At 47.3% G+C, this 23717-nt stretch overlaps 1 protein-coding gene across 1 annotated transcript; it reads left to right on the plus strand.

The window, feature by feature from the left end:
- The first annotated feature begins 400 nt into the window (after positions 1–400).
- PM20D1 (peptidase M20 domain containing 1) lies at positions 401–23236 on the plus strand. The gene is made up of 13 exons (XM_050763758.1): positions 401–645; positions 2583–2669; positions 4989–5221; positions 5650–5736; positions 6330–6460; positions 6761–6880; positions 7795–7870; positions 8350–8411; positions 8676–8754; positions 10244–10315; positions 18676–18844; positions 20885–20984; positions 22517–23236. The coding sequence occupies exons 1-13, from the start codon at positions 477–479 to the stop codon at positions 22638–22640; spliced, it is 1509 nt and encodes a 502-aa protein (XP_050619715.1). The 5' UTR covers positions 401–476; the 3' UTR covers positions 22641–23236.
- The last annotated feature ends 481 nt before the right edge of the window (positions 23237–23717 follow it).

The raw sequence follows: 23717 nt of genomic DNA on the forward strand, positions 1-23717 counted from the left end.
AATCAGGCTGGGAACCTAGAGAGCTCCCCGCCAGAACCTAGGGAATGGTGGTCAGGTCCTAAGCTTCGGAAAAAGGGAGCAGCAGAGTATGGTCTGATAAGTTTCGTGCGTTTTATTTTGCGTTTCCTCCTTTATTTGATTTGTTGTCATACAGGAAGGGATTTATGGGTGAGAGATCAAGTGCAGACCAGACCTGACTCTAGCCTGGAGCCCGACCTCACCTGTGCTCTACTGTATCTGCTGGCCTCAGCACGAAAAACCACAACCCCCGAAAGGCCTTAAGGGTCCTGGGCGGGGTCATTCTGTCGATTGGGTGTTCCGCAGTCCTAGCGAATCGATGACTGGTCAGATCTGGAGATGGGGTGTGGCTAAGGCTGTTTGAGGGAATAAGAACAGAGCCAGGACCCAGAAACGCTAGTCGGGGCGTTTAGGTCAGAACTCCTCCGGCAGCCTGACAGCAGGAGCTCGAGAGAAGCATGGCTCAGCGGTGCCTTTGCGTGCTGGCCCTGGCGGCTATGCTGCTCCTAGTTTTCGCCACCGTCTCCAGATCGATGGGCCTGAGAAGCGACGAGCATCAGAGGGCGTCGCGAATCCCTGCTGAGTTCAGCAAAGAGGAGCTGGTCGCGATGAAAGAGGCGCTGAAAGGTGAACCCTGGTCCCCTTCACCCATCTATACTCAGATGTCGGTCCTTCCCTCCCCAGGTCAACCCGTGACTCCCCGCTTCCGCCGCAAAGCATCAGCTACTGCAGCCGGAGCCCCGACACGCACCCCAGCCCGGCCCCAGCACCCTTCCCAGCACATCGTGCCCCGGCCTGGGGACGTCACACTTCCCCCATTCCTGCCTCCTGGAACTCTCGTGTGCCCTGCCTAACCTGGAAACTCCAACTTCACCCCTCTTGGCGTGACCACCGTCCACTCTTTCCCCTGCTTGCCTCGAGTATTACACGAACTTTCATTGGTACATCACTTTTAACCTTTGAAAGTTTGCATGCCTGATAAATTACTGCGGTGTCGTAAAATAAGACAAATGATATTAGTCTTATCTACAAAGGAGAGAAATTGAGGCTTAGGTCAGCTAAATGATCTTCCCCAGGGCCCCACAGCAAAGAGTGGGCAGTGGGTCTCAGTATCTAGTGCCGGACTCGCTGGGATCAGATGGCTCTAAAGAAAGGGAGTGGAGTGTTCCTGGGGTGTGGGATGTTCCTAATTCTCAGTCCTAATTGAAGAATATGTCTCCCCTAGATCTGTAATCCAGACCAAAAACTCATTCCCGTTCTGAATCTGCATTTTCCAGGAAACAGGAAAGTTTCTGTTCAGAGTGCTAGATCCTATGGGATGAAATCCTTCTTTACCATTCAGCTTAGCTCCAGTCTTTTCCCTTTCATTAAGTAATGGATTAAGAGAGACTGCCTGCATAAACATATAGAAGCAGATGCAGGGACCAAAAGCTAACCCCAATGGTTGGACGTAGATTGTTCATATGCTAGACTGACAGGCCTGGGAGGCAGCATTTTCCCAAAGCATAAATAGTCCTCTAAAAGGCATTAGACAGCCACTCCCAGTCTGCACAGAACAGAACAAAAGCTATGTAAGAACCTAGAATAGGGACCTTATAGCAACACAGCTTAGAACTCTGAGCAGGGGACAGAACACCTGAGCTCAGATCCTTGGGTCTGCCCTTGAGTAGGCACTTGAATCTTTCTGAACCTCGGCTTCCCCATCTATCTGGTGGGCTATGCTATTGTAGCGTTGATCCTTAGCAAAACTGATGAAGTTTGTCTTTCAGAGACCCTTCCTGCCTCAGGTGAATTTGTTCTCACTGTGTTCTTGGAGAGCAGTCTACTTCAATATTCTCATGACTCATGCTTTCCCTCCCAGTGGTGTTTGTCTTTGATCATGCAACTCTTTAAAACTGTAAAGCCTTAAAGACTCAAAGAGAGGAGCCCAGAGAAGTTTCAGGAATTGAGACAACTGAGTAAGGAGGATGAGATTATTTTAGGACTGAGGAGTTTGTTTGGGGGCTTCTAAATCCACCCCTTCCCGGGCATTATATGCCCAAAAAGCTGGTCTTGGTTGACAGACTAGTGAGACTCCACATTAGGAATAAGCCTTTACATACAAAAACAAAAACACACAAGCCTCATTGATGTAGGGACCCAGGACAGTGGGTGCCTTGAGAATGATGAAGCTTGGATTCATCAAAGGAAGTGGTGATTTCACAGGTAGTGAGGCCTTAGAAAGTAATTTATAGTAGCTTCCCTTCAAGACCAGGGTCCAAAAATCCACGTCCCCCCAATCTTAGACTGTATTTGCCTTTAAGAACCGTATCAGCCTAACAAACCCAGAAGACATGGGTTTAAATCTCTAGTCTGCCTGTTGCTCACACAGCTCACCTAACCTCTCCAAGCTTTTTCCCTCATCTTTGAATTAGGGGAAACAATAGCGCCTACCTCACATTAGTGTTTTGCCCTCTGCAATATGATAATAAATGCAAAAGAACTTTTTATGCACAGAGGACTGTAGAAAAAACAATGATTAATTCATTTTTAATCTTTCATCTCTCACTATTTGACTCTGACAGGTGCCATCCAGATTCCAACAGTGACTTTTAGCTATGAGAAGGCCAATACCACAGCCCTGGTTGAGTTTGGAAAATACATTTATAAAGGTCAGCTGCAAATCAGGGGCAAGGGGTGGGTGGTAGAAATAGCAATGGAGACACCGTTCTTTTACAAAGTGATAACGAGTTTATTTTGCGACTGATCAGAGGACAATCTAATTCCCATGGACAGAGTAGAGACTGTAGATTTGCTCTTGGAAAAACTAAGCCACCATATGTAGGGCAAAGATTGAGAGTTCATCCAGCCATCGCGTGAGAGTGTAAACTCTCTCAAACTTTGCCCTACGTATGTGTCATTCAATAAATGCTAAATCATCAAAAGGTAGAATTAGCATTTACTTCTACTTATGCAACTGCCCAGAACTATGTTCCATGCTCCTCCCAACCCTACCTACCTCCTTACACACCCCCACACACCTGTACACATACACTCCATGTACTCAGGCCTACTCCAGATTCATTACTAACACATTTCTAGGCTTCTAAGCAGTCAACAACTTTGAGCTATAACATCAGTCCTTTTCCCTCATCCCCACCACCCATTGAGTACAGAACTGTGGACCGATGGGTCAGAGGAAAAAAGGATTCTTGGAACTCCTCCCTCTCCTTGTGAAAATCTCATGGAGAGTAGTGAGATTACCTTCCTAAATCTAATTAAAAACAACCCCTCCGAAGTTGTTGGAGGTGGGAGAAGCTGGTCTAGGAGCAGCAAGTAGCCCCCTCTCTAACACCCTGAGACAAATGGCTCTGGGATTAGCCATGCATGGTCGCTCGCACCTGTAGTCCTAGTTACAGGAGGCTGAGGTGGGAGGATCGCTTGAGTCCGGGAGTTCAAGGCTACAGTGAGCTATGAATGTGCCACTGTGCTCAAGCATAAGTGAGAGTTCAAGACCTTGTCCCTGAAAAAAAAAAAAAAAAAAAGAAGAAGAAGGAAAAAACAAAAATGAGTGGCTCAGGGATTAATGCCCAGTAGCCAAGCTGAGGCCAGGCTGGAAAGGCTGGAAGTCTCTACTAAATAGGAGATAAACGCAGGAAAATAAAAGTATAGTGACAGTGAACTAGATAAGCTAGGTGACAAGATAAAACCATATTCTTCTTCAGTTTTTGGGTATCCACAGAAGTATATGTGAATTCTTCCAAAAAGCCCAGAGAGAGAGAAAATCTATTTCTCCTATGTAGCTAAGGTCACTTGAATAATTGACCCTAGGAACATCTACACCTGCACACAGAAGTATGACCTTGTGCTAAACAGAATAATCTTTATGTTCACATAACACATACACTAGATGTGTAGCTTTTTAAAAAGAAAAATGTCTCTGGATTTTTAATATAATATTTAAATATAATTTGGTTAATGGGGCCTACTAATTTAATATAATAATTTAATATAATTTGATTAATGAGGCCTCCTATGGTCAAAATTTAATGCATCCTTCATCTGCATAGCCCTTTAACATGTACTTGTGATAGCATGTTATGGGTCTGACCAAGCCTGAGCTTGAGATATTGACCATCTTAATAGTGAGTCTTTTTTTTTTGAGATGGAGTCTTGCTGTGTCGGCTAGGCTGGAGTACAGTGGTGTGATCTCAGCTCACTGCAACCTCCAGCTCCTGGATTCAAGCAGTTCTGCCTCAGCCTACCAAGTTGCTGGGATTACAAGCACGCGCCACCACGCCCGGCTGCTTTTTGTATTTTTACAAAAAACAGAGACAGAGTTTCACCATGTGGGCCAGGCTGGTTTCAATCTCCTGACCTCTAGTGATCCACCTGCCTCGGCCTCCCAAAGTGCTGGGATTATAGGCATGAGCCACTACGCCTGGCCGAGTCTCTTTTTTTTTTGAGATGGAGTTTTGCTCTTATCACCCATGCTGGAGTGCAACGGCGCAACCTCAGCTCACTGCAAACTCCGCCTCCCAGGTTCAAGTGATTCTCCTGTCTCAGCCTCCTGGGTAGCTGGGATTACAGGCATGAGCCACCACACCTGGCTGATTTTTGTATTTTTAGTAGAGACGGAGTTTCGCCATGTTGGCCAGGCCAATCTCAAACTCCTGAACTCAGGTGATCCACCTGCCTCGGCCTCCCAAAGTGCTGGGATTATAGACGTGAGCCACTGCGCCTGGCCTTAACGGTGGGTCTTGATTTGCATGTTATTATATAGTAATAGCACATTGAAATATGGGGAAGACGAATTTCAAAGATTGTCCAGGTAGATCAGGAATCAGACTAGCTTTGTCCTAGAAGGCTTCCTAAAGAAGGATGCATGTTTAAAAAAACAAGTAAATAAAGGAACAGGAAGCACAACATGGTAGGAAAACCTAAGGAAACTGTTAACCCTGGTTCTCCCTGCCTGCCCTTTTTGCCTCTAGTCTTTCCTACAGTGCTCAGCACCAGCTTTATCCAGCATGAAGTTGTGGAAGAGTATAGCCACCTGTTCACTATCAAAGGCTCGGACCCCAGCTTGCAGCCCTACCTGCTGATGGCTCACTTTGATGTGGTGCCTGCCCCTGAGGAAGGCTGGGAAGTGCCCCCATTCTCTGGGTTGGAGCGTGAAGGCGCCATCTATGGTCGGGGCACACTGGACGACAAGAACTCTGTGATGGTCTGAGATGCAATGTTCCCTCTGACTTGGGGCCCTAAAGATCAATTCAGGATGGGGGTGCTTGACTGACCCTGGCAGGTGGACGATAATGGTAAAAAGAACCTTGGCTCAAGGAGAGCTGGGTTCCAGCCATCAGTTTGTCACTTCCCTTCTCTGGGCCTTGATTTCTCAGCTGTAAATGGGATTAAATGATCCCCAGGGACCCTTTCAGTCCTGTCATTGATATGTTTATACTCTTCTCCAGGTGGTAAAGGTTATGTTTCTCCACATCAGGTCCCCTGTACTATTTGAATCTGTTCTCTTTCAAGAGAATCTATCAGATCCTTATCCCACCATCCTTGAAAACAGGCAACTGAGTGTCTCTGATACCCTGGTACACCCACCTAAATAACGTCTTTTTCCTCTTCCGTTGTGCTTCTGAACCCCAGGCATTACTGCAGGCCTTGGAGCTCCTGCTGATCAAGAAGTACATCCCCCGAAGATCTTTCTTCATTTCTCTGGGCCATGATGAGGAGGTAGAACCTCCTCATCTTATACCTATCTCTGTCCTCTGTTGAGGGTAGGGGAGTGGGCGCTTAACCCTAGTCCAGTTTGCCCACAGTGGCAAGGTCTCCATGATATGGTAGTTTACCACCTTCTCTGTGTGTCTATATGCCAGGACTATCTAAGGACCTTGACCAAAATTCAGATTCCTGGGCCCTGTGCCATAGATCTGAATTTTTAACAAACTCCTTCATAATATCTGAGGCAGGCAGCGGGTCCATCACCTATACCCTGAGAAACATAGGTGTGATGGAAAAAGAACTGAAAAGGGAGAGCGATAACTGCATTTTATTTGCAATGATGCTACTTAATTAGACCCTGGGCAAGTCACTTCACTCTTTTGGCTCCAGTTTCTTCATTTGTGAAATAAGGGAGGGTGGACCTTTCCAGCTCTGACATTCCAGGATTCTGTGAGGCAGAATTCTCTAGGGCCCTGGCTCCCAGGAAGGAGACTGGGTAGAAAGGTTCTGGAGCCCCTAGCTAGGCTGAATGGGTCCCCATTAGCTATGTCTGGAGGTCTGTCTCTGACTGAGAAGGACTATAGCTCTGTGTTCCATGTCTGCAGTCGTCAGGGACAGGGGCTCAGAAGGTCTCAGCCCTGCTACAGTCAAGGGGCGTCCAGCTAGCCTTCGTTGTGGATGAGGGGGGCTTCATCTTGGATGATTTCATTCCCGACTTCAAGAAGCCCATCGCCTTGTGAGTAAAGCACCCCACTCCCCACCTTGGAAGGAAATCTCACCCCATTTGAGATGACCCCAGCCTGGTATCTGTGAGCCATGCTGAGACAACTCTTTGTTTACACCTCTCGCATTAATCGCCCCAATCTTTAACCTCTCCTAGGCTTCCCCCTCCATTCTTCCTCCAGTATAAAATTTTTAAAACTGCATGAAGCTACCTCCTTGCCCACTAGACTATTGCACAGATGGATCTATGGGCCTATGGGAGAATTCAGAGAGGCAAGAAGTCAGGAGGGTGGTTTCCGATCCTCTTCTACAGAATTGGTGTCTCAGAGAAGGGTTCCATGAACCTCTTGCTGCAAGTAAACATGTCTTCAGGCCACTCTTCAGCTCCTCCAAAGGAGACGAGCATTGGCATCCTCGCAGCTGCTGTCAGCCGGTAAGCAACTCCTGGCTCTGCTCCCATGCCAGACTTAAGATGGAAGACCTAGCACTTTCCCACTTTAAATTTGAGGAGGCTCAGCTTCCTGCCCTAAAGTTGGGCTGGGAAGCTATGCTTTAAAAAATCGACACTAGAGGAAGAACAGAAGGGGAAACCCAGGACAGACTAAAGATCCAGGCGATTAATACAAGAGGTGTAAACAAAGAGTTATTTCAGCATGGCTCACAGATACCAGACTGGGGTCATCTCAAATGGAGTGAGAATTCCTTCCAAGGTGGGGGTTGAGGGAGACACAGGAGAGACAGAGCCACCAGTATCCTGCAAGGGCTGGAGTCAGAAGAGGATCTATCAGTATATACATATGGAAAGCAAGGACCTACAGGCAGAAGCTGGGTCAGGCAACTAGAGTAGTCCAGAGTCCAGACATTTAGAATCACAAATTGGCAATGACTGGTAGAGCTGTCGAAATTCTCCACCTATCCTGGCAGGAGGACAAAAAGAAGTAAGAGCCACTGGCTATGAATGAGGACAGCAGAATCTGTAACAGCAGAGCTTACCCCTGGCTGGGTTTTCTTAGCAAAGTGGGAAGGAGTGCTATATTCATTCAGACTGTCAGGAGACTGACAATTCTGCTGTAGTATGGGATGGACTATGAGAGTGGACACACAAGATTCTAGAGAACAGCAGAGGGAGGAAAGAAGGACCCTAATGCCGACTTGGTAGACAGGGAAAGCTTCTGCGGGTGTTTTGAGATCTTCAGAATGTTGAGTTGGTGGAGGTGGGAGGGAGGTGAATGGGAGACCTCTTGGCCAGGAGTGTTGAAACTTCCTCCTATTTCCCTTCTTCTCCTCTTCAAGCCACTGATCTTTGGCTGGGGTTCGCTAAGTCTGAGGACTCTGTTTCTCTTCCAGACTGGAGCAGACACCAATGCCTATCATATTTGGAAGCGGGACGCTGGTGACAGTATTGCGGCAAATGGCAGATGAGGTATGGGAAGAAGTATCACATACTACTGGTCAGCTAGGAACAAAAGAGTGACAGAAAAGTAACCTTCAGAGTAAGAAAAGGACCCTAGTGCTGCCCAGTGCTCTGCCTATTCTCACCTGTTCCCAGCCAGTGGCTGAGCCAAGACAGAGGGATCTGACTTGTTCTCTATGGCTGTTAGTGTGTTTCTGAGACCCTAAGACCTCATATACCCTTTGGGAGCTGGTTCCCACTTATCCTTGAGGCTGCTGAGCAATTGTTCTAACCAATCAGATAAGCCAGCCAGACAGTAATTGCCTCCCCATTCCTGACCCTCTAGCAGGGATTGAGCTAACTGAATTTAGCAGCACTCCTGACTGCTAAGGGCTCCTGAGGCAGTTCTAAAGTAGAGAGACATCCAGGTCTCAGAGACCCAGGCTAAAGTAGAGGTGACCCTGTGGTGCTGACCCCTTGGAAATCCTGCTGACCTTGTTCTTTCCCAGTTTCCCTTCCCTGTCGATAAAATCCTGAGCAACCCACGGCTATTTGAACCCCTTATAACCAGGTAAAGTATTATCTTTCCTTCTTTCATATCCCTCACCTCAAACCTACCCACCCCCCAGGCCCCTCGCCTTGGCTTAACTGGACCTGACTAATCATCCCTCAGCCACCAGACACTGCATCTCTAAGTGTGTATATTTAAGACATCTCTCAGATGTCTCTCTCAGTCTTAAAGATCTCCAGGGTTCAGGAAAGTGGGTAATGTTTCTGCCCTTTCCTTCACCCCATTGGTTCTTTCTAACATCTGCCCTTGGTCCGTTTGTTTTAGGTTTATGGAGAAAAATCCCTTAACCAATGCAATGATCAGGACCACCACGGCACTCACCATATTCGAAGCAGGGATCAAGGTAACATCTCTGGTTCCTCCCCATACAGCTTTTCCCTACCACCCTCCACTCCTCCCTTCCTTGGCTCTATCTACTGGCCCTTCCTTCCTTCTCTGTGTGTCAGCTGGATCCAAGCCTAGCCATGCAAAGACATAGGCCTTTCTGAAATCTTGAAGGGAGTTAGACCATTCTTGTAACTGCTGGTACCACCAGCACAACTTCAAGGGGCACCATTCACCTAGAGTACAATGTGACCTTGAAGCACTCTAGTAATCAGGTATATAAGTGAATGATGCCCCTGAATTAATTCCTGGCATAACTTCCTGGAGTGTCCAGTGTGTCAGCTGTAGTGTTCATCAGAATAATAGCACTGTGTCCTGACATTTGAGTGGTGTTTTCATCCCCCCAGGATACTTTGTTACTCCATCTGACCCTTCTAAGAGCCCTATGAGTATTACCCCAATAACCAGTTGAGAAAACAGATGCACAAAGAGGTTGCAACAGCTAATTTTCAACAGCCCAGTTCTGTCCCTAACAACTTAGTGCTTTTTTGCACCATACGAGTTCAAAGAAACATATGCACTTGGGGAGTCTCCCGGCCTCCAAGGAACAATCCCTTCCTAGCCTAATTCTTTTCTCCAATTAGTCCTGGATTCCTCCTGGTCAGGCAAAAAAGTCAGATTTTACAACAGGACCTGGGAAACCACCAATCCCTGCTAGAGGGTCAGGAATGGGGAGGCAATTACTGCCTGACTGGCTTATCTGATTGGTTAGAACAATTGCTCAGCAGCCTCAAGGATAAGTGGGAACCAGCTCCCAAAGGGTATATGAGGTCTTAGGGTCTCAGAAACACACTAACAGCCATAGAGAACAAGCCAGATCCCTCTGTCTTGGCTCAGCCACTGGCTGGGAATAGGTAAGAATAGGCAGAGCACTGGCCAGCACTAGGGTCCTTTTCTTACTCTGAAGGTTACTTTTCTGTCACTCTTTTGTTCCTGCCTGACCAGGAATATGTGAGGAGTATGTGTTCTTCTCATCCCCCTCAAGCATCAAACCTGATGTGAGCCCCGTGCTATGCCATGATGGGGGCCAACAGAGGCTCTGGCTGCCCCGTTGTGAGTAAGCACTAATGTTAACAGCTGCAGAAATGTCCTGGGTGTGCTGGGAAAGAAAGTGCATGCAGAAGGCTTCTAATGGCACAGCATGGGGCCAAAACAGAGATATCTGGGCGATCAGAGAAAGCAGCCTTGCTCTGAACATGTCTGTGACCCCCTCCAGCACCAAGAAGCACAAAGGTCTGGCTTAAAGCAGAGACACCCCTTCAGCTCTGAATATAACCACATGTCACTTAGCTCAGAGAAGACAAGAGGCAGACTAGAAAAGCTAAGCCTTGGGTCCTTAAGTCAAATCAGCCAGCTCTGCCTGAGCTGAGGAAATTAGCATTTCCTGGGCAGGCAGATGTAGAAGATTGAGGTTGACTCAGGCCAGGGTTTTGTGCTTCTCTCTCTAGGTGAATGTCATCCCCTCAGTGGCCAAGGCCACAGTCAACTTCCGGATTCACTCTGGACAGACAGTCCAAGAGGTATGTACCATATGTTCCAGACAGTTCATGCAGCATCAGGGAGATGTGGCCCTCAGGGCCCGGGTTTAACTACAGTCCTAGGGCTGGTCCAGTGTCCCATTTATTCAACCAACATTTTTCAAACACAACCTATGCACCAATTACTTCGCTAGGATTGGAGATCCTGGGTTTGGATATACATGGGGTCTGGAGTGGAAGATAAGTATGAATAAATGATAGCAATACCTGTAGTAACAAACATTATATATATGTAGTAGGTTTGCTATGTATTTTTTTTTTTTTTGAGTCGGAGTCTCGCTCTGTGGCCCAGGCTGGAGTGCAGTGGCATGATCTTGGCTCACTGCAACCTCTGCCTCCCGGGTTCAAGCAATTCTCCTGTCTCAGACTGCTGAGTGGCTGGGACTACAGGCACATGTGCCCGGCTAATTTTTTGTATTTTTAGTAGAGACGGGGTTTCACTGTGTTAGCCAGAGTGGTCTTGATCTGACCTTGTGATCCATTCACCTTGGCCTTCCAAAGTGTTGGGATTACAGGTGTGAGCCACCATGCCCAGCCATATTTGGCACCTTTCTAAGGTATACCCGTACATTTTAATCCTCACAACCACCCACCCTAAATCTGCATTTAACTGGTGAAAATTGAGGTACAGAGTACCACAGCAATCAAATAGTATACCCAAGATTATACATCTAGCTGTCTAGTTCCAGAGTTTGTGCTTTTAGCCACAACCCTAAACTATGATTATAAAAATTAGAGGGCCAGGCCGGGCGCGGTGGCTCAATCCTGTAATCCCAGCACTTTGGGAGGCCGAGACGGGCGGATCACGAGGTCAGGAGATCGAGACCATCCTGGCTAACACGTGAAACCCATCTCTACTAAAAGATACAAAAAACTAGCCGGGCAAGGTGGCGGGTGCCTGTAGTCCCAGCTACACAGGAGGCTGAGGCAGGAGAATGGCGTAAACCCTGGAGGCAGAGCTTGCAGTGAGCTGAGATCCGGCCACTGCATTCCAGCCTGGGCAACAGAGCGAGACTCCGTCTCAAAAAAAAAAAAAAATTAGAGGGCTGGGCGCGGTGGCTCAAGCCTGTAATCCCAGCACTTTGGGAGGCCGAGACAGGCGGATCACAAGGTCAGGAGATCGAGACCATCCTGGCTAACACGGTGAAACCCTGTCTCTACTAAAAAATACAAAAAACTAGCCGGGCGTGGTGGTGGGCGCCTGTAGTCCCAGCTACTCGGGAGGCTAAGGCAGGAAAATGGCGTGAACCTGGGAGGCGGAGCTTGCAGTGAGCTGAGATCCAGCCACTGCACTCCAGCCTGGGCAACAAGCGAGACTCTGTCTCAAAAAAAAAAAAAAAATATTAGAGGTGAACAAATTGCCATAGGACCACTGCAAAGAAAGAAATTCATGCTACTTCTTAGGGTCAAAAAAGTCTTTTCTGACTACCAAAATTTTGAACCAAGCCTTAGAGGACAAACAGAACTTGGCTAGAAGTAAGACATTCATTGTGGCTTAAGGAATAGGATAAATTGGGGACAAGTAATAGGAGATGAAAACTGATAGGAAATGAAGTTGTAGTTTAGAGATCTGGGCCTTGTATGCTATGCTGAGGAGTTTGGGCCCTAATCTGTGAAATCTGTGACAGGAGAGAACTTTTAGAGGTCTTCAATCAAATACTCAGATTTGCTTTTAGAGAGGTCATGCTAGCAGCATTGAAGAGGGAGTGCTGGAGGAGAAGGAGACAGGGAGCTATTGCAGCATCTTAGGTAGTGCATGTGAAGGTCTGGACTGAGGCCATGGTCATGGGGTGGAGAAGAGGGCACCCACCAGAGGTGGGACAGAGGTGGGTTCAATAGGATGTGGTATGTATATGGGTGTGGAGTGAGAGAAAAGCAGGATGGCTCCAAGGTTTTTCACCTGGGTAGTTGACCAAGTAGTTAATGCCTTTCACTAAGATTGGAAAGTCAGAAATAAAAACAAGTTCAAGAATATCATAGTTTGGAAGTTTGAGAAACTTGTAACATATGAAATAGGCAATTATAAATACTTCAGGTCTGGAGAGAGATATGAACTAGAGATGCGGCTGGAGTGTCACTCACATCATGGGAACCTCTAGATTGAATAAAAGCCCATGGGAAGAAGGTGCAGAGAGCTAGGAGAGAAAAGAGTTGAGGCCAGAGCCTTGCAATGGTCTGCTACAAACATCAATTTAAAAATGAATGTATAATTGCAAACCACGATGAGTGCTATAATGAAGAGGAACCTGGTGCTTGTTAGAGAATATAACAAGGAACCAGACCCCATCTGGGAATCAGGCAAGACTTCCTAAGGCAGTGATTTTTTTTTTTTTTTTTGAGACGGAGTCTAGCTCTGTCGCCCGGGCTGGAGTGCAGTGGCCGGATCTCAGCTCACTACAAGCTCCGCCTCCCGGGTTTACGCCATTCTCCTGTCTCAGCCTCCCGAGTAGCTGGGACTACAGTAGGCAGTGATGTTTAAGCTGAAAGCCGAAGGGTGAGTAGAAGTTACACAGAATGTCTGACATCCACAGTAAATGCCAGCTTATTTAAACATCAGACTGAGCAAAAGGAATTCAAAAGGTAAACCTGATGCTTCAGAAAATAAAAAGATCCAAAAAGGCAACCCAGTGACTATCAGATGAGTTATACATTCCAGAATACACCAGGGTTAGGGGCAGTTCTGTGGCACAGATCATCAAGGGTCAGTGGCACTTGGACTTCTACGGTCCTTTCTCCTAAGTTCTTCCCCAGAGAGGACTTTACTTGCCCTCATGCAAGGAGAGAGGCACACTCCCCATTGTAGAGCGGGGAGCAGATCAACATCCTGCCCAGAGCCACACACCATTGAAGGGGGTCGGGGGAGTGCGGGGGAGTTAAGACCAATGTGAGCCCTGGGTTCTCCTGCCTTTCATCAGGTGCCAACCTTTGTCCTCTCCCTGGGGTCTCATGGGGCCAGGAAATCACTGAATTCCCCTCATTGAGCTTCTTTCCACCAGTTTTTTTTCCAGCCTCATTCCAACTCCATGCCCTTTCCAAGGGCTGTTTTCCACCCAGCTGGGGCTTTCATCTCCCCGGGTCCTGGCACTCTTCCCTCCTCTCTATTCCCCTGCCACAGTGACCTTCCTTCCGGTCTCTCTGATGAAACCCCTGGAATCTCTAGGTCCATCCTGCCCACGTGCTGCAGTGAGGAATGGAAAGCCTCCATATTCAAAAAGCTTGTGGGTGCATTTGTCCTGGTTACTCCTCTCCCTCGGGCCCCATTTCCATGCATCAGGAACACTCCCTGCTGCACACCCTGTGCACAGAGCCTCGGGCTGCATCCAGCAGGAACACAGGCCGCCCCCAGAGTTCTCCTGCTCCATATTCAACTTCAGTTGTATGTAGGTCTCCAGCACCTAGCTGTGAGGAACAGAACCTTCAGAAATCCAAGAGGTTGCCATGTGGAAAGGAAAGTGTGTCCTGAATGGGCCTGAAGGAGTAGAGAGGCCAGTGGGAGATGTTTAAGAGAGTCTCCACTTGAGGGAGAGTTTTGGAATGTGCTATCTTGGACTGTAATTGTGCTCCTCATCACTAAAAGGGTGGAATAAGAGTGTTGTACAGAAGATTCTTTCCTTTCTTCCTTCATCTATTCATTCAAGTGTCTATTGGTAGCTACTGTGGACTAGACATTCTTCTAAGTATTTGGGAGAATGGTGAACAAGACAGACAAGATTCCCATTCTAATGGTGCTTACGTTCTAGTGAAGAGACAGCAGTAAGCAAGGAGATTTTTTTTAAGTGGTAAATGCCACAAAGAAAATAATAGGATGCTGTGTCACAGAGTAATTTTGGGGCAGGGGTAGAGCAGTGAGCTCCTTTAAATGCAGTGGTCAGTGAAGCCCTCTCTGAGGAGGAGCAAAGACCTGGCAATAGCATCCAGGCAGCAAGAGCACAAAGTGGGGAACAGTACAGATGCCCTCTAATTTCGACAGGTAAGATTCTGCTGAGTGTTTATGATGAGTTTAGTACTATATTACTAGAGTATGTTGAGACAGAGTCTCGCTCTGTCACCCAGGCTGGAGTGCAATGGTGTGATCTCTGCTCGCTGCAACCTCCGCCTCCTGGGTTCAGGTGATTCTCCTGCCTCAGTCTCCTGAGTAGTGGGATTACAGGTGCTCACCATGGAGCGAGAGAACTCTGGGGGCGGCCTGTGTTCCTGCTGGATGCAGCCCGAGGCTCTGTGCACAGGGTGTGCAGCAGGGAGTGTTCCTGATGCATGGAAATGGGGCCCGAGGGAGAGTAGTAACCAGGACAAATGCACCCACAAGCTTTCTGAACATGGAGGCTTTCCATTCCAGCACGTGGGCAGGATGGACCTAGAGATTCCAGGGGTTTCATCAGAGAGACCAGAAGGAAGGTCACTGTGGCAGGGGAATAGAGAGGAGGGAAGAGTGCCAGGACCTGGGGAGATGAAAGCCCCAGCTGGGTGGAAAACAGCCCTTGGAAAGGGCATGGAGTTGGAATGAGGCTGGAGTATATTCATTATCAACAAAAGGAGAGGCAGGGCCAGGCACAGTGGCTCATACCTGTAATCCCAGTGCTTTGGGAGGCTGAGGCCAGAGGATTGCTTGAGGCCAAGAGTTCAAGACCAGCCCGGACAACACAGCGAGACCCTATCTCTACAAATAAAAATAAATATTAAGCAGGCACACTCCTATACTCCCAGCTACTCACAGGAGGCTGAGGCAGGAGGATCTCTTGATCTCAGAAGTTGGAAGTTACAGTGAGCTATGATCACACCACTGCATTCCAACCTGGGTGACAGAGCAAGACCCTGTCTCAAAAAAGGAGAGGGGTTAGATATTACAGGACACTGTATCTGAGTTCATTATAAGGAAGGCATTTATAACTGAAATGCTCAAAAATGGAATGGTGTATAGCATGCAGTGATGAGCTTTCTGCCACTGGAAATATTTCAGCAGATGGGATGACAACCTGTCATGAGTTTTCTAATGAGCAGCCTTACGGCAGGACAGAAGCTGGACTTGCTAACTCTAAAGACCTTACCTGTTTTTAAGTATCCATTGTCCTTGCCTTCAACAGCTGTACCATTCACTTACAGGAAAATATCTTTACACATAAAACAGAGAGCAACATAAGGTTGTGGGAATGCACTGTAAGAACTACAGGAGATCTGGGCCGGGTGCGGTGGCTCACGCCTGTAATCCCAGCACTTTGGGAGGCTGAGCCTGGCGGATCACAAGGTCAGGAGTTCGAGACCAGCCTGACCAACATGGTGAAACCCCATCTCTACAAAAATACAAAAATTAGCTGGGCATGGTGGTGAGCACCTGTAATCCCGCTACTCAGGAGGCTGAGGCAGGAGAATCACCTGAACCCAGGAGGCAGAGGTTGCAGCGAGCCGAGATCACGTCATTGCACTCCAGACTGGGTGACAGAGCGAGACTCTGTCTCAAAAAAAAAAAAAAGAACTACAGGAGATCAGAGAGATGAGAGATTCGTGTGCTCTAAAGTCACCTTTGAGATCTCTCACCATTGACAAGTCTCTCCTCCTAGTTCCATTCTTGTACCTCTGATTCTTGCCCAAGGTGGTCCCTCTATTCTAAACAAGCAAATAACAGCTAGCATTTTTTGAGTGCTTACCATATGCCAGGCACTGCCCTAAGCACATTACACATATTAACTCCAGTAACGGTCACCACCACTTATGAAGTAGGTGCTACCATCATCTACATGTTAACAGATAGGCAGGCTGAGGCACAGAGAGGTTAAGAAGCTTGTCCAAGCTCACACAACTGTGAGTGACTGTCTGAAGCACAAAGTTGGTTGTTACATCTCAATTTTTGTGCCTGCCCCTCTCCATGCTCAGACGATCTGTTTCCTCATCTCTGTCAGTTTCATATCCTTCCTTGAAACTTGTGCTAAACATTCATACCACTAAGGAGTCCATCTCATATGAACACCTCCTCTCAGGTTCTACTCCACACCATCTCTAACTGTATGTACTTAGGAAGCAGTAAAGCGTTATTCTCATAAAGTCAGACAGATACCCGACCTGACAAAACTGACTATATAACCCATGGCAAGTTGTTTAATGAATCAACGCCTATTCTTATTTTTATTGGTTCACATCTTTTAAATTTTATGTATCCAAGATTTATTGCATGCCTTTTATGTGCTTGCTACTGGAAATGTGGAAATGAGATAGACAGTCCCTGCCCCTGAGTCAGACACAGTCCCTGCCTGGCCTAACAGCTACTGGGAAACCTGAGCTCTTGCAGCCTCTTACTGAAGGGATCCATTCTGCATGCCTTCTTTGATTTCTGGAGGACCCTCTAAGGAATTTGGAGCAGTGGGCATAGTCCCAACCCACCTCATGGAGGCTGACTTCAGAAACTTGCCAATGGGCTGAGAATATGTCAAGACCGTGCACTAATTCTTGTATTAGAATACTTGTATTATAAGTGCTGGAGTGAAAATATGGTCTGAGAAGTGAGAATACACCTTGGTGACCCCTTTGCCCATCCAATAGCGGGATACTTGTTTTGATTCAAATGGTGGTTTCTAAGCCAGAAGTGGGAACCTTCACTTCCTCTCCAGACTCAACTCCTAACATTCTTCTGGCATAAAAGAGGTACTCTTGGGACAGGGCACGGTGGCTCACACCTGTAATCCTAGCACTTTGGGAGACCAAGGCAGGTGGATCACCTGAGGTCAGGAGTTTCAAGACCAGCCTGGCCAACATGGCAAAACCCCGTCTCTACTAAAAGTACAAAAAGTAGCTGCACATAGTGGTGCATGCCTATAGTCCCAGCTACTTGGGAGGCTGAGACAGAAGAATTGCTTGAATCCAGGAGGTAGAGATTGCAGTGAGCTGAGATGGTGCCACTGCACTCCAGCCTGGGCGACACAGTGAGACTCTGTCTCAAAAAAAAAAAAGAGGTACTCTTGGCCAGGCATGATGGCTCACACCTGTAATCCCAACAGTTTGGGAGGCCAAGGTGGGCAGATCACTTGAGGTCAGGAGTTCAAGACTAGCCTGACCAACATGGTGAAACCCCCGTGTCAACTAAAAATACAAAAATTAGCCAGACGTGGTGATACATGCCTATAATCCCAGCTACTCAGGAGGCTGAGGCAGGAGAATCACTTGAACCTGGGAGGTGGAGGTTGCAGTGAGCCAAGATTGTGCCACTGCACTCTGGCCTGGGTGACAGAGTGAGATTCTGTCTCAAAAAAAAAAAAAAAAAAAAAAAAAAGAGGTACTCTTAAGATAATGTCCCACGTTCAGGTGATCTGCAGCTATGGGACAACCCCCCCTTTCTAGAGCAGAGGCAGTTTTAAAGCAACTACTGAACAAATGGATTGGGACTAGTGCTGGAGCTTTGGAGAGCGAAGGTCCCTCTAAGTCAGTCTCCTGGTCCATTCCCACATGGCTCTATGTGACCTAATCCTCAGGGTCTGGTCTACTTCCTGACTGGGGACAGGAATTTTTCTGGATTTACTCTTCGTTTCAGACTGAATTTTCTAGGAGTTTCCTCAGGTTCTTTCCCGAGGAAAGGAGGCAAAGAGAAAACTTGAATACCCGTATCACAACTTCTGACTTTTTGTCTGTGTTGAGCTCATCTTCCTGGCTCCAGTGCAGCTGGTTACAAACAGGAAGCAGGAATGCCCAGAGAGGGGAAAGAAAAGTGTGTGACCTTTTTATCACCTGTCTGAGGTTCTCCGAGGCTGAAGCCAGGTCATCACATCTATTCCCCAGCCTGGGGATGATTGACATTCTGCTGTCTCTTCAACACTTTCAACCAGCCTGTGGCTCACCACCCAAGGGGAAAGATACATAACTTCCTGATTTTCCAATTCCCATCCAATTTTTCATCCAAGGGATGTCTCACCAATGCCCTTTGAAGGAGATTCCATGCTCCTGGCTGAAATGGTGCTTTTTGTAAGGATAGCTATAGGCTTTCAAGAGAGCCCAGGCATTGCTCTATAGCGACCCAGTAGTCCTAATTTTCCAGCCAGGCCACCCCCCTGCCACTTCGTTAGTTTGGTTGCTCATGTAAATTTGTTCCTATTCAAGATCTGATTCATGACTGTAAGACAAGTCTCCCAAAACATTTAACCTAAATCTATCATGCTATAGATTGCTTTCCAGGAAGACCCAACTCTTACATCACCTTTAGCCAGTCAGCTGAAATTGAAGTCCCAATGTTTAAAAAAATGAGTCCTGTCTGTAAACGCCCGGGCTCTGCCTTGCTGGAAAGAAATCAGAATATTTAAGCTCATATTGTACATGTATAGAAATCAATAAGAAATCAAACCCCCTTTGTTTCTACCCTGGAGGTCCTAGAACTCACGAAGAACATTGTGGCTGATAACAGAGTCCAGTTCCATGTGATGACTGCCTTTGATCCCCTCCCCATCAGCCCTTATGATGACAAGGCCTTGGGCTACCAGCTGCTCCGCCAGACCATACAGTCCGTCTTCCCGGAAGTCAATATTACTATCCCAGGTAATGACTTCATCAGCTGTGGCTGGAGGGAGGAGGGGGCTGGAACTGTTTCCTATCCAATGTCTACTTCCCCACCCCTACCCCAGATGTTCAGCCTGTAAACAGCTGGCTGCTTCCCCTCCTGATGAGACTAGAACTGTATTTTCCCTTCAGAGTGGAAGTGAAAACGCAAACAGGAAAGGAGCAGAAACAATAAATTAGGTCAGTCAAGCCTGGGTCCTTGCTTAACCTAGGCCAGCCACTCTGGCATAGAGGGGAGAATTGGCTTAGACTACTCCCTCCTCTCTAAGAGTCACAGAAGGGGCCAAGATTTTCCCAGAGTCTGGTTCTGATCCATTCTAGGATAACAGCTCAGCAGCAAAGCTCAGAATCTTTAGCTCAGAAAAGCCTCCCAGCCCATACCGTTTGCCTTAACCTAATTTACGCTTCCCAGCCCAGATCAATCCCAGCAGCACTCCTCTGTACCTGTACCCCTTCTGCAGCCTTCTAGCACACCATCCAAATCTATGCTTTGCAGACAGTGGTTCTCCAATCTAAGAGTGGAAGAGGTCTCCCCAGGGAACTATTAAAATGCAGATTACCTGGACTCACTGCAAAGATTTGGGTTAACCAAATCTGAAAGGGACCCTGGAATTTGCCTTTTTCACAAATATCCACAGGAGATTCTGACAGGTGGTGATGTCTAACCTAGTCATCACTAAGGTGATGACTAACCATAGTTTGAGAATCTCTGGTCAATGGTTATTGCTCTAATATTAAGACATTGCTTGGCCGGGCGTGGTGGCTCACATGTGTAATCCCAGCACTTTGGGAGGCTGAGGCGGGTGGATCACAAGGTCAGGAGTTCGAGAACAGCCTGACCAATATGGTGAAACCTCGTCTCTACTAAAAATACAAAAATTAGCTGGGCCTGGTGGTGGGCACCTGTAGTCCCAGCTACTTGGGAGGATAAGGCAGGAGAATCACTTGAACCCAGGAGGCAGAGATTCCAGTGAGCCGAGACAGCACCACTGCACTCCAGCCTGGGGGACAGAGCAAGACTCTGTCAAAAAAAAAGGAAAAAAGACATTGCTCAATAATAATGATATTGCTTAATTATTAATGCTCTAATATTAAGACCCGTGTCTAGTTTTCTTTTCTCTTGGTCTAATCTGAGATTCCTCCAAACATCCAGGAACCCGGCCTTCACAGTCCCAGATTCTCCTCCCTTGGCCCTTAAAGGCTACCTACTCTATTCTCTTTCTTCTGGAGCACTTGTCCACCAATGGGGCCAGGCTTTTACAGAAAAAAGACAGGCAGAAATCAACCACAAAGCAAGGAACTGTGAAGGGCCTGGATGTCCATTTGAAACCACGAGTGGAAGATGAAAGAAAACACAAATTACTGTCTCAAATCACCCCACACACTTGAGTTCTTTACCCAAAGAACACACCTAGGGGCACAAGTCCCAGCCCCTGCCAGGTGACCTGCTACCACCTTCAGGAGAGTGGGAAACTGGAAAGAGTATCCTGGCACTTTCCAGATCTAAGGTTTGACCCTAGGAAGACAGAGTCATCCTTCAGAGAGTGAGAATAACAGGAAATTTTGTTCCAATTCAAGAGGGTTATATTTTATAGTAGTAAAGTTCTCCCAGAGGGTATTTATTTTTGACCTAGAGTGATACAGAATAAAGGTCAGGTGATAAAGAAGTGCTATCTAGTTTCTTGTTTCTTAAATAGCAAATGGCCATGGCCTTGGGTATGAAATGAAGATATTGGCCTCCCTGGTCATCACAGGGAGAGGACACTTCCAAGGGCATTGGTGAGACATCCCTTGAATGGTCCATCCAAGGGATGTCTCACCAATGCCCTTGGAAGGAGATTCCATGTTCCTGGCTGAAATGGTGCGTTTTGTAAGGATAGCTATAGGCTTTCAAGAGAGCCCAGGCATTGCTCTGTAATGACCCAGTAATCCTAATTTTCCAGCCAGGCCACACGCCAGCCACTTTGTTGGTTTGGTTGCTCATGTAAAGCCCCTTTCCTGTTTATCTTCCCTCTCTAGGTACTTGTCTTGGCAACACAGACAGCCGATTCTTTACAGACCTCACCACTGGCATCTACAGGTTCAATCCCTACTATCTACAGCCTGAAGACTTAAAACGGTGAGTGGAACAGGTTTGAGCAGCAGGTGGGAGAAAAGAAACACACTTGACGTGTCTCTTTCCCACCCTGTGCTCCTGACAGTCCACAGAATCAGGGCGGGGGGAAGCCGGGATTTGGCAAAATGAAATGGAGACATTGTAGAACCTAACCCATCTACCGTCCTTATTGCCAGAGTCTCATCATCACCCCCTAGAATTTATGGAAATTGGCCCCTCTTTTATAAAGATGGAGATAATTGGGTGATTGGGGAGAAGCTGGTGGAATCCATACCCTTGGGTGCTAATCCCAGCTCTTCCTGTCTTTGGGAGAGGGCTTATCCTCTGGACCCCGTTTCCTCCACTTACAAAATGGGGAGACTCCTCAGCATTTTGTGAAATGCAGACCACACATGAGGTCAAAGGTGGGTGCATGTTTTGATTTCTCAGAAGAAAGCACTATGGAAATCCACGATGTGAGCACCAATTTTAACTGCTCTGTGTGAATTACTATTTTTGTGGGTTCTTCAGCACATTTTTAATCCTGGGGTATGGGAGGACGATTTCCATTTACCTCTCTGCTACTTATCATGTCCAGACCTGGTCTCCCCATCTTAAGTCCTCTGTAGACAGAGTGAAAATATTTGAATAGGAGTTTAAGAACAGCTTTCTTTTTTTGTTTTTTAAATGGGAGATGGATAGGTACTCTGTTTCCTTTTATCTTTGAGATTACATATGTAGTTTGGTGGTTGTTTGTTTTGTTTTGCTCTGTTTTGTTTCACTGTGGGGAGGCAGGTTGGTGGGTGTAAGGTCTGATAGTAAAGTTCCTAGGTGCCACAGAAAACTGGGTAGGTACCCTGGGCAGTTGCCTTCTCTACCCTCTAGTGGGAGAGTAGGGGACTGGCTTAGAGATAGTCTAGCTAGGTACTCTGTCCTAAGAGAAAGAGAATTGGAAAGATAGTTCTCAGTCAAGTGTGGTGGCTCACACCTATAATCCCAATACTTTGGGAGGCTGAGGCAGGAGGATCACTTGAGCCGCGAAGTTTGAGACCGGCCTGGGCAACCTAACAAGACTCCATCTCTTCAAAATAATTTAAAAAATAAAAAAATTAGCCACACGCCTGTGGTCCCAGCTACTCAGGAGCTGAGGTGGGAGGATCACTGGAACCCAGGAGGTTGAGGCTGCAGTGAGCTGTGATTGTAGCCCTGCACTCTAGCCTGGGCTACAGAATGAGAACCTGTCTCAAAAAAAAAAAAAAGACAATTCTCCTGGAGGACAAATTATTGAGTGGATTTCACAGCAGGAGATTATTTTGGACTCCCCAAGAGTTTATTCCACACTGTTCTTTGTCATGAGCATGGATGGATCCCTGAGAAACAACCAATGTGTCATATGAAATCTCAGATGCCCCCTCCCTTGCCCCTCCCTTTCCTAGCCCTGGAGGGCCAGTAGTTTCCAGGTTGGTGAGGGGAGTAAGGAAAGTGCTCTATAATAACACTTGTGCTGTGGCACTTGGCCCTCCCCTCCTTCCCTAAATGCATCTTACCTTCCTCAGCTTCCATGGAATCAATGAGAAAATCTCAGTCCAAGGCTATGAGAACCAAGTGAAATTCATCTTTGAGTTGATTCAGAATGCTGACACAGACCAGGAGCCAGTTTCTCACCTGCACAAACTGTGAGGTCAAGGGGCCTGCTGGGTTAGGCATGCCCGACCCCGGGCCAGGACTAACCCAAGGGGGAAAGCCAGTGTTGATGAAACTTTTGATTAAAACCACATTGTAAAACATTGCCCATCTGTCTTGCTCACTCTTAAACTCACCCAAGAACAAGGCCAGGGGTAAGGTAAAGTCAGCAGAAATCTGGCTTCTCCCTTCCTCCTGATATCTGCATCCCTTGATCCACTGGCATTTGCTGCCTTCTTGTCCCTTATCTGTCTTATGCTGGTTATTTCACTGCTTCACCCTCCAGGCTTGGCTTAGCAAATGTAGATTTGAGAAATCTCAACCAGGTGTTATCTGATAGGAGTCTTTAATTTGGGGCACTGTTGCTGGGATGCTTTCTCCAGAGCTTATATATTTCTTCTTGCTAGAACTTTCTTTCCCCTTTTATTCCCCTCTCTTCTTGGACTTGTGAGCTGTATCTTCATCTCTCTTCTCTCTCCTGCATCTCTCCCCTTACTCTCCAATTTATTCTACTTCTGGACCTGGACTTACCCAAACTGTGAAACTACCATAATTGTCACCACAATCAGTCAAATAAAGTGATCTGTCCATCACCAGCTGGATACTGAGGGGTGAAACTGAGGCGGGGGCTTTGGAGAAACCCCAAACCTCCTGGTTCTGGAGGCCAGAGACTGGAAAAGAAAGCCTCTGTCCTTGGGCTCCTCCCAAGGGCTCCCTGGGCTTTGTTCCCTCCCTGCCCTGTTCCTGCCACCTGCTGCTACTGTCTCACCCCAGGAGGCACTAATCTGTGGAAACAGATTAGATTTCCCTGGCACATCCGATGGGCTAAGCTCCCAAGGGAAGGGCACTCGGAGCTAAGGACCAGCAGGGCCGTGGCCCTGGCATCATGTCCTGGTTCAGGCAGATCAAGGGAAAGTGGAGGGCATTAGGGTGGAGGAGGAGGGGGAGGCTGGCTTGAGGGGCTCTGCGCTGTCTGGTGGGGTATGAGGAGGCACAAACTAGCCTCCACTGGGGACAGCAGAATTCCTGTCTTTTTTCTCTGGGCTCCAACCCTGAGCATGTTTGAATCTGCTC

The sequence above is a fragment of the Macaca thibetana genome, chromosome 1 (genome assembly GCF_024542745.1).
Source record: "Macaca thibetana thibetana isolate TM-01 chromosome 1, ASM2454274v1, whole genome shotgun sequence".
Taxonomy (NCBI): domain Eukaryota; kingdom Metazoa; phylum Chordata; class Mammalia; order Primates; family Cercopithecidae; genus Macaca; species Macaca thibetana.